This window comes from Anneissia japonica, unplaced genomic scaffold (assembly GCF_011630105.1).
Source record: "Anneissia japonica isolate Jap-2015-1 unplaced genomic scaffold, ASM1163010v1 scaffold287998_len430063_cov162, whole genome shotgun sequence".
Taxonomy (NCBI): domain Eukaryota; kingdom Metazoa; phylum Echinodermata; class Crinoidea; order Comatulida; family Comatulidae; genus Anneissia; species Anneissia japonica.
The window spans coordinates 195,091-207,007 of record NW_022695675.1 but is presented as its reverse complement, the minus strand read 5'-3'; the positions used below and the strand labels follow the sequence as shown (position 1 = coordinate 207,007).

The window sequence follows — 11,917 nt, the reverse complement described above, 5'->3', positions numbered from 1 at the left end:
TATAAGAGACAGTATATACACCTACGACCCCCCGCTGTCAAGGCGAGCGTCATAACTATTAGACCACAGAGGCTTCATGGTTGAACAGATTCAAATACCACCAGATACACTCACAATAGGTACAGCTAGAAACAAATACAGTGTACATGCCTTGTCAAGTTGGAGCAAATACTTTAATATTGGCCTAGATTAATTTAGTAAAGTTACGATATAGTTTATTTCGTATTTTTATGATAATAAAAGTAGCTATATCTGTATCTGTATAATAATACATTAATAGTAACCAATATTCCAGCCCTGTAACCTAGACTCAGAAATACCAGGATGGTATCCGACAGGGTACTATGGATTACTTCAGTAAAAAAGCAATGAATAACAAAACCAACCATTCATCCATCTATCCACTCATCCATCCATCCATTCATTCATCTACATTACCTATTCAATCTATCTATTCCATACATCCATCCATCCATCCATCCACTCATTCATTCATCTATATTACCTATTCAATCTATCTATTCCATCCATCCATTCATTTATTCACCTACATTACCTATTCAATCTATCTATTCCATACATCCATCCACTCATTCATTCACCTATATTACCTATTCAATCTATCTATTCCATCCATCCATTCATTCATCTACATTACCTATTCAATCTATCTATTCCATACATCCATCCATCCACCCACCCACCCATCCATCCATCCATTCATTCATCTACATTACCTATTCAATCTATCTATTCCATACATCCATCCATCCATCCACTCATTCATTCATCTATATTACCTATTCAATCTATCTATTCCATCCATCCATCCATTCATTTATTCACCTACATTACCTATTCAATCTATCTATTCCATCTATCCATCCATCCATCTACATTACCTATTCAATCTATCTATTCCATACCATCCATCCATCCACTCATTCATTCATCTATACTACAGTACCTATTCAATCTATCTATTAAATCCATTCATCCATCCATCCATCTATTTAATTCAATGATTCATTCATTCATTTACACACACCTTCATTCATTCTCTCTTTCTCCCACTCACTTATTTGTCATTCACAATCCTTACCAATAAATATTCCTTTTTACTTTGTTTTAAAAGCTCCTGAAGATTTTGAGTGAAAACCTTTGTGCAACAAATCTAGGTATTACCTCAACTACTCACAAGGGTGCGCCCAAGGTGTCGTTAATATGAATTAATAAAATACCACAAATAACCGAGTCAATAAATTTACTTTCAACTGATACTAAACTGGTTCACCACTGTCTTGTATCACAACATTTCCCTCATCAGTAAAAAAACAATTAGAGCTTAATAATATCTTGTTGCGTAAAAATTACAGGATGGATCATTCGTCGAACCTGCCGCTTTATAAATGACACAAGTCCAACCCTAAAGAGACTAATTACTGGTGATAAGAAAAAAAGATGTGAGGTAATGAAGGACACTTTTACGATGGTGGTAAATGGGGCGTACTGTATATCACCAGGACTTTTTTCAATATTTGAGTACCGGCAATAGGCACAACATGTCAGCGTAAAAACTTATTTATTTTTTGTTGGCTCATAATTAAATATATCTGTGATGAAATCCTATAATCAATTAAAACACTGAATCGCCCTTTTACAAAGATCAAAAAAACTATGAAAAGTGAAGATGAAAAGATATTAAAAGAAAATAGGAATGAAAGTAAAAGGAAATATATGAATATAAGATGAAAAAAAAAACATGGAAATGAGATGAAAAGATAGGATAAGATGATATGATATGAAAAAAATTAAGAAAAGATCAAAAGCAAAAAGAATGAAATGATAAAAATGAAAGAAACAAAAGCAGCGAGAAGATAGGAAAGATAAGAAAAGAAAGGAAAGGAGAGGGAAAAGACAAGCTAAAAGAAAGGAAAAAAAGGAAAATATAAAAAGAAAAGACATGATAAAAAGAAATGAAAAGTAAAGATAAGATAATCCGAAAAGAAAAGATAAAAATAAAGCAAAGGCAAGGAAAAGATGAAGAATAAAAGAAAACAAATTATAAAATTTAAAAAAAATAAATAAAAGGAAAGGACAGATATGCTGAAAATAAAAAGATTATAAAAAATTAAGATGAAAAGAAATGGAAAAGAAAAGGAATGCTATTTCGATTGGAGACCATTCCTGATGTGAAAATATCTAGTTAGTCTATAGTTGGTTGGTTAGTTTTAAAGTTATCTAGTTAATACTTAGTTATTCCAGTTAAAAAATTAAAGAAGCTTAACCTATGATCAAACATTTATTTATTCAAATATTTTAAACTTCTTGTAAATAAATGTGGAGAAAGTTGAAACTTACTAAGAAACTCCCAAATGCTGAATTAAATATTGCTGCTGCCTGGAATAAAGAAGAAAATCAATTTACATTAAAATATATTTTGAAAATCATTTTAACTTTATTTGCCAAAGTGAAGAGCATAAATGCATTATGCAATCATAAGGAAAACTTATTTATATTTCTATTTAAATAGCCAAGTTTGTAAGAAAGTATGACAGTAAATGGGTTTTCTTTTTTAGGATAAAAATAATAAAACAAAATATATATATATATATATATATATATATATTAAAGAAACATTCTTATTTAGCTCTCCCCCGGTATACCCATCGTTTTTATTGCTATCACAGGAAACCAGTGATGCCTCTTCCTTCATTTTTTTCTATAATTACTGAAGCATTTTATTATAAAAGCGACATAAAATAATTATACTTGATTGGTGATTGATGTCTAAAACTGACTGGATTTATTCTAGCTACTTAATTCAAGACTGTATATGATATGAATTACTCTCTCCTTCACTAAGAAAATAAAAATTAATAATTCATTTCTTGATAGATATTGTGTATGGTGCAACTCATCAAAAATTAACATTATCATATATAATTTATACCCCCATTGGTCATTATTAGTAGTTCCCAGCATCTTCGATGACACTCTTTCTACTGACTTTACATGTTCCATGTAGTTCCTAATATATGGCTTTTAAAATGTCAAAACTTTATGGCAGAAATTGTGAGTAATTCTGTTGAAACGAGAAGGGATGTGGTCTGGAGGATAAGTGCCCAGGGTGTGATACTTGGGGTTGTTGTTCAAATCCTTCCCAAACTGGATATAATGTCATATACAATTTTGAAAAACTTTTTTATGATTGTAGGATGCTTTTCTTTTTTTATTTCATTTCTTTTTTAATTTCTTTGCCTTCATGTACATGCTTCTTTTTCTTTCTCTCTTTTTTTTCTTCTTCAAATATTTGTTTATTTCTGTGTTTCTTGTCTTTACTCTGTTTTCCCCTTTACTGTATAATCTTTCCTTTTTCTTCAACTGTTTTTAAATCTTTTGTCTTTTCTTTTCTTTGTTTGTTCCTCTATATGATGTTCTTGATACAGCTTATGAGCAAAAATAAAAGGTGACAACCATATGAATATAATGTGACAATTAAATTAATGAATAAACATATATTTATTTTATTTAATATTAATTAAATAAAAAAGAAACAGAATAATATCAGAAAATATTTCAAAAATTTAGTAATAAACAATGTTGAAAACATGTTAACAAATATCGAGAATACAAGAAAATGAGCATGACCGATGTAACAAGTTTCTCCTCTGTTTTCCCTAATATATGAATGAAAACAAAACACATCTGCACATCATCCACTTTCACCACCCTCCAACACCCCTACGCACACCCTTTCATACACACAATATGTGGTACTCAGATATTACGCACAAAGGGAAACAAATTGAGTTTATGATGGGTACAAAGCAAACAAAATCTGCTTATAAAAGTACTATGAACTCCTCCATAAGATTTCTTCATTAACTGACTACTGCACTACTTTTGATAACACCACCCTAGTAGTTTACTTTTATTGAGTATAAAAACTGGGATTTTAAAAGAGCATCATATATGGACATAGATTTTGCTATTACTTCCTGTAAAAGTACATGCGTATACGCCTATGTGAAGGTTTACAAAAACAGAATAACAGGTGTTAATTACTTCCATAAGTATTGCAGAAAAACTTCAAACAAACTATAAATCAAATGTTATTAGGACAAAGGCTAAAATAGTATCGTGGGAACATAAAGGACATGTCAAATGTTATTACACTTTTAACATTTCATATTTTTCAGCATCTACAATGATACTTTTGCACTTTGTTTCTTTGTTTGTGTTTGTTCTGCCTTTTGGAATGTGTTTTTACCACAGAGCAAAACAAATTTCTATGTTCTCCTGAACAATGACAATAAAATATGATTGATTGATTGATTGTTTTAATAACAAAAATCAATCTTCCTATGTGCAAAGCCAGAGTGAGTTAGTCTCTTTAGGAGACCCATCCACTTTAGGTAGGCTTTCTTCATAAAGGCTTCTGTGTTGTTGCAGAGCAGGAAAAGAAATTGTCCCTTCCCAGTACGCCTGATTATAAATCGACAGGAAATCAACCGATAATTGGAGATCTGTGTTTTTGTATTAAATAATAATACAGTTGGGAATCGGCCCACAATTTTCTTTCATTCTCAACCCCGCGCCCCCCACCCCCTTACCACTCCTAATTCCCTGATTTTAAATAAAGCTCTGTTCAGACCACCGACATTTATTTGACTAAAACATATGATGCCTAAATATGGTCAAGATGACCATATATAGGCACATCATGATCATATATAGGCACATCATGACTATATATGGGCACAACATTGTTCAAAAACCACACACTAATGGGATAATACGGTTGGAAATCACACCACCCTTTTTTTTCATTCTCCACCCCTACCCCTCACCCTCCCCACTCCTAATTTCCTGTTTTTACTACAAATCAGATTCTCAAATCACAGTCGAATTGTATTGAATAAATTATTAAACAATTATTAGCGTCTAGCGAATTTACAAAACATGACGTGTAGCATAAAAAACGAATGCATTGCTATACTCTTTCAATTGTTAGATGAATATTAAAACGTGATAACAGACATTTAAATATATGCTTTACCTCATTCCCACCAACTGCTTTTGTTAGGATGACTGCCGAAGAAACAGGTGGCAGCATACATCCAACAACTTGCAACCTAATAAAAAAAAAATTAATATGTGTATATACATTTAAATTAAGCACTGTTTTTTTATCATTTACCTATTTTCATGAAACTATTGAGTATATGAAAATAAGAATAACAAAACAACATAACAAAACAATAATAAATAGTATTATAATTTTGTTTTATGGTGATTTGCATACAACTTTGATTTAAAATATATATGTAGAAAGATTAATAATAATGTATCAGGGCCTGTTAAAAATGATAATAAAAATTATTATTATTTATTAATCATCATACATGAAAAAGAAAGCTAAAATGATTAGAATAGAAATAAAGATGTCAACAAAGAACAGAGGTGATGAGGAAAGTGCGAAAAAATATCATAGCGAGTAGGTAAACCCGTTCAAGCGCGACGACAACAATTATAAGGAGGTCTTCTTATTCTTTGTTTGAGATGATGTAAGTAGGTCAATGAACCTTTAAAACAGACAAAAGAAATTTTCCTGCTAATTAAGAAACTAAAAACCTATTGAAAAGTGATAATAACCTTTTAAGTGTATATCAATTTATCTATAATAATAATAATAATAATAATAATGTTATTAGGGTTTTACATTATAGCATTTAAAATTATCTGATCATTAACTTTAATTGAAGATATGCAGCCATCAATTAATGTAATAGTACTATTAAAAACACTCCGGTTGAAGAGTTACAATTGGAGATAGAGAAAGTGCACAAACATGTCCATTATACATTAGGTTTTAAGTAGTTTCATCACCAACATTTTTTTTCAGTTCGTCTTCTCGCATGCATTGCAAATCATTAATTTACAATTGCAGGTATAAAGCATTTAATAGTTTCACACAGGTGTTAGGGTTACTTAGAGTGAGGGCTACAAGGAGGGCGCTTTCAAGTCAGGTTCCGGAGGAAAAAAATGTCGTTGATATGTTTTACAACTGATTTTTCTATTAGGCACATCATGACTATATATGGGCACATCATGACTACATATGGGCACATCATGACTATATATGGCTAATTCGGTATGAAAATAATTAGCCATTTAACAAAAACTTGATTAGCCAAAACAAAAGAATATAAAGCAAAGAAAGCTTTATTTTCACTTGTTTTTTGGCTAATTTTGAGAGAAAATAGTTAGCAGAATTCAGCATTTATTTAATAGGATTTGGCTATTTGGCTAATGACAGCTTAAACACTGGGTTAATGAGACACAGATTTTTTGATTATTTGAAAACTGGGGGAAAAGGGCATAACTACCCTTTTTTCCACCAGAGTTTTTCATCAAACAACTTTTTTCTGTCTTTGAAAAATCAGTTCTAAAACATATTTAAACATTTTTTTTCTTCCACAGTCTGACTTTAAATCCTCCCCAATTTTTGTTTTCCAGTTGATTATTTGCTATTCAGACAATCCATAAACTTACAAAAATGGTACTATAAAGTAATAAATCATTTTAACCTTTATAGTAAAGTAGTAAAAATTCAGGTTCAGAAAAAGGAAAACATCGGAAAATAATGATTAACACCTAATGCTAAATCTGATAATCATAAAACATACACAATTTAACAAATATTGTAAGCAATTTATTTAAAAAAATCTCAATACAAATACCATGTAAATATATTATGCATAGTCCTACTCTCCTTGAAATATAATAATTAACAACAATAATAATAAAATACATCATAATCAACAATAATAATAATATCATAATGACAATAATAATAATAAATAATACATCATAATGACCATATTAATAATAATAATAATAAATAATACATCATGACAATAAAAATAATAATAATTATTATAAACATAATCCTAATATGATTATTAATAAATTAAAATTAATTTGGTGAGCATCAGAATTTTACTCTGTTTAGTAAATGAAGGTAAAAGCTGTCTGTTTAAGGCCACGTAAAAAAAAGTATTTTCTCTTCCTAATATTACCAAGTAGACATTTTGAAACCAAATAAATGAAGCACTAGACATGATTCATTATCATGTATCCCTAACCACGAACGATCAAGAGAGAGAATTTACAGATGCGAATTTGCCAGATTTTAACATTAACATTTTTAAAATTAAGGAAATAAAAAAAAAAAAAGTTGGTGAGGCAGAGAAAATTGATGCACAGATTAACTAGAAATGTTTTTTACTTTGGCCTAATCTAAATAATGCAAAACATCTTGCTTACCCATTTAGAAGGTGTTCGTTGATAGAAGTTAAAGACAAAACTTGAATGAGAAGCCACACAAAGCATGGTACAAAAATTAGAGTGAATGACTGTACGAATATATGCAGCTTCAGCTGTAGTAATGCGCTTGCTAAGTCCTAATAAACAAACAACATGAGAAAAAAATGAACTTCTAAAAAATAATAAATATTGATGTATTCACATCTTCACACACCGTAAAACCTCAAATAGAAGCCCAGTGGGCTTAATCTTGCAAAAGTAGCCTCGAAAAGAAGATAGCATGGCCTTGTTTTACACTATGTGGCAATAGACAAGCCAAACCAGTCACTGTTCGCAAAAATCGATTTTTAGTTATTAAAACAGTGTTAAAAAGTAAAATGTGAGCTACCACATGGAAAAAATGTTTATTTAAATCTGATATTTTCTTATGAAGTTACAAGCATTTCAACATAGAGCTGTTTAAAGAACAACATTTGAGAAATCAGCCTTCAAAGTTTATGATTTCGGGCATTTCTCAGGCAAAGATCACCAAATTGTTAAAAATTGTTGTTTTAACAATAAAAATGGGGAAAGTAACAGCATAGCAGGATGTATAGATGTATTAAGGTTAGTTCAGTGTAATAAAGTAGATTTCCAAAATTCCGACATTCCAGCATGTTTTAGCCATTATCTCTGAACACGATTTGCGACAAGTGACTGGTTTGACTTGTCTTTGCCACATACACACTGTACATGAACTTCAAAGATAAAAAATAAATTAAAATCATGCTTGGTTTATACAGTAGTTTAGGTGATTTAATGCTGTTAATACACTCAATGATACAGACTGATGTTACAGTAGCCCTATTTCTTATTTTATAGCAGTAATTCCCAAAATTTACAGAATTCATTTTGAAAAGAAGTCCCTACCCCCCACCTCTTTACTTTGTAGTAGTAGCCTCGAAAAGAAACCAATCTCAAAAAGAAGCCCAACCAAAGTTCACAAAAAACAGCAGCACAGGGCTTCAATTGGAGTTGTTACGGTAATAGCTGAAGTCAAGTTGGGGGGGGATGCGAAGGTAAAGCGGGGGGGTCGATGATCAGTTGAGGGGCGCTAATTCGCAAAATAAAGTGATTTTGGGTGTTTTTTAACTACTTGACCATGATTTTTTTTGGGGGGGAAAGATGACTGGGGGCGCGAATAATTTTTTTGGGTGGGTGTAGCAAATTCTAGGGTCTAATGCAGTGCTAACTATAGAGGTACCATCACTCGCCCCATTAAAATTAATGGTATAAATTTACAACAGGAGGACTGAGATATATGGATGCCAGACAGTAAAATAAGGCCTGCTCAGGGAATATATCGTCCGCGCAAAAATTTGGCCTAGAAATCCGTCAGCACATTTCGGAAAATAAGAACCGATTTTGCCTAAAATTAGGCTTTGACCTAATATTATTAATTATATTACCAATGTATTATGCAGTAATTATGATTCTGCGCACCCATTATCCTAGCAATTTTCTGCGCAAATTTGAGCTAGTTTTTGAGGTATCATCAACGCAATTAAAAACAGGGGCGGATTTAGGGGAGGGCCGGCCAGGCCCCGGCCCCCCTTTTGGGAGGTAAAAAAAAAGAAAAAAAAAAAAAGAGAAAGAAAAAAAATGATAGCCTCAAATGTTATTTTCGGACATCTAGAACACAAAAATTTCGCTGGGGCATGCCCCCGGACCCCCTGGAACATTGTTTTCTCGATCGTCGAAAAATTTCGGCCCCCCCCTTTCGGACATCCCTGGATCCGCCCCTGAAAAAGGTTTAAGTCTGGTTCTCACGAGAGCCCTAGTATCCAGATCGGGAGCTAACCGTTAACGCTAACCATTAGCACCTGCATGAGAACGGCCGATCGGTTAGCAAGCGTTATTGGTTAGCAAGTAGAGGGTGTTTCTATCATCAACCAATCACACGTACGTGTTTACAATTTCCAGTTTCTTATTGGCCAGTGATTCAATCATCATATTGTTGGTATCCGGATCGGGATTTTCTCGGATGGATGTACGGCAGCTAACGGTTAGTAGGATCCGGATCCTGCTAACCGTTAGCTGCTGTGTAAGGACATAGCCTCACAGTATGGTATGAATGGTAGTCAAAATCGGGCTTGGGGAACACAATCCTTTTTTGGCCTTATGACAGAACATTTTAGTCTTGAAATTAAAATCTGTACGAACCTCAGTCCGAAGCGAAAGACCACTGTTGAAAAATATAAATGAAACTGCCAAGTATTTTACAGTAATTTCAGGCCTCAGAATTCCTACCAAGGGAAAAAGCAAACATATAAAAGATGAGGATAAACATATAGTCTCATCTTTCCCTTATCAAAATTTAATTATTATGATATTGCATAGAGTACAGTAGGCTATACAAAATTAGTATTATGATCATCATCCTATTAAATAAACATAATTTTTCTATTAAATAACATTTTATTGCAAGATATACTTTAATCACCATCACTTATACTACTGTAATATTATTTATGATTATTGTATGATTTATTCATTGACATTCAAAGAATATAAAAGAAATTGTCATTGTCAATCCCAATTAAAATTTTTGTCAGAGAATTAGAATCAATCGAATCATTTTATTTATGGAAGTGGATATATTTACGTCGCTGTAAACAAATCAGTAAACGATATATTTACGTAAATGAAACAACGCATGTGTAATCATACTTTTAATAAACTTGCATTATCGGTCACATAAATTTAGCGATTCTTGTTAAATGTCGGCTTTTTGCTGAGGCCCCTTTTTTTGGCAAGTTCAATTCATGAATGTACTTTACCATGAATAAACAGTGCGCGAAAATCAAATCTTCAAACGTGGACATGTTTATTATAGTCATGTTAAAATACATTAACTTGACACAATAATTTTTTTTGGTTGAATGAAATTTTGTAAACAGACAGGTACAGTATTTAAATTATAATTTTACCGTTCTTACTTAAAACATAATCAAATTTGCTACCTAGCCTATGTATTTCAATTAAATAAAATAATTGAATGATTGTGATAATGAGCTAACGTAGAAGTATTCGTTTCACTCTCTTTCACATGGCCACAACATCGAGCGGGGCTGTTTATTCCACGTTCTGCAATCATACTTTGTAGACACATGCACAGCATGCCAATGTTGTTTTGTTAGTGATCAGACTACATGGAAAAATATGTTAGAATAAAACATTAAAAATATTTGTTTTGTCTCACCAGGGAAATGTATTTTATGTATTTTTTACATCTCTCTGGTCTCACTTTTTTCATAATGATTAAATATCTTACAGAAAATACACGCATATTATTATTCGTTGTTTACTTCTTGCTTCATAGCGTAGAGTACTTTGTAGAGTGGATCATGTGCTCTCCAAACGTGGTCATCCTGTAGTTCTTCGCGATTGATCGGGGCTCGATGCATCCGACTAAGGACTATAACGATGTTGTTTTTGTTAGTGACGACATGGGTAAATGTGTTTGAATGAAAACATCTTATTATTTTGTTATAAATTTAATTTGTAATGATTGACTATTGTATAACAATACATGTAGGCCTAGAAGAATATCGTCTTAATTTCATGGTAATTGAGTTTTAGCAAGGAAATCTCGCGTAGGCCTAGGCCTTGTATTTAGGTCAAGTGTGTTCATTCAACATATGATTGAGTAAAATGAACATACTACATTTCCAGTTTATAATATCACTTTTATTTGAAAAGTTAAAACAATGATTTAATAGTTTATTTAGTGATTAAATTACATACTGTGCTGTTGTTGAAGAAAATTAAATTATGTTTGAAAAAAAATAAAAAACAAAATTATAAATTAATCAGCGTGTGGGAGGCCACGCTATATCAAGTGCTGAAAATACAAGTTTATTAAAGTATGACTGCACATGCGTTATTATTTAACGTAAATATATCGTTTAGTGATTTGTTTATATGGCGACGTAAATATATCCACTTCCTTTTATTTACAAGTCACCATAAAAAACAGAAATTGTTTTTGTCTGTCAGACTTGATAGTTTATGTATGTTTTTCATCTGATCAAACACATATAGGCCTAGGCTACATTAAAGCCTGAAAAGGCGAACACATGAGTGCAATGCTGGGCCTTTCACTCAATGTCATAGTTAGGCCTAGTAGGCCCATTGACGACCCTGTGCTGTGGCCGCCAATCGCGCCACGTCAACAAGATCGTATGTCAAAATCAACTGGGCCTTCATTCGGTGAATTAAATTTATAATGATGTAAAGAAAAGCAAACTCAAACAATTCATCATACAAGTACCTCCCTTAACGCCAATAACTGGTGCTAACTTGGCAAATGAAATTACCACAATGATTCCAATTAAGAACCAATTCTTCTTGATTTTGTCTAACAAAACCATTCTGATTTTATGAGCAAAATCGTCTGCTCAAGTCGATGCTCAATAATATAGATATGAAATTTATGTCAGTGTTTTACTAAAATTTTTTAATTAAATTGAAATAAATAAATTTAAATTATATATTTAACTGTTTAGTATTAATTGTAAACTAAAATATATATCAAATAGGATGT

General features: G+C 31.8%; 1 protein-coding gene across 2 annotated transcripts in view; it reads right to left on the bottom strand.

The window, feature by feature from the left end:
• The window catches only part of LOC117101505 (sodium/bile acid cotransporter 7-like), a 24,172-nt gene extending 12,391 nt beyond the window's left edge, over positions 1 to 11,781 (bottom strand). For both annotated transcript variants that reach the window (XM_033241481.1, XM_033241480.1), the window contains exons 1-5: positions 11,645 to 11,781; positions 9,535 to 9,617; positions 7,333 to 7,469; positions 5,063 to 5,138; positions 2,362 to 2,400 (exon numbers count right to left, since the gene is read on the bottom strand). In XM_033241481.1, coding sequence (XP_033097372.1) covers positions 2,362 to 2,400; positions 5,063 to 5,138; positions 7,333 to 7,469; positions 9,535 to 9,617; positions 11,645 to 11,744 — 435 coding nt within the window. In that variant the 5' untranslated portion in view covers positions 11,745 to 11,781. The remainder of the gene's footprint in view (positions 1 to 2,361; positions 2,401 to 5,062; positions 5,139 to 7,332; positions 7,470 to 9,534; positions 9,618 to 11,644) is intronic.
• Positions 11,782 to 11,917: the final 136 nt, after the last annotated feature.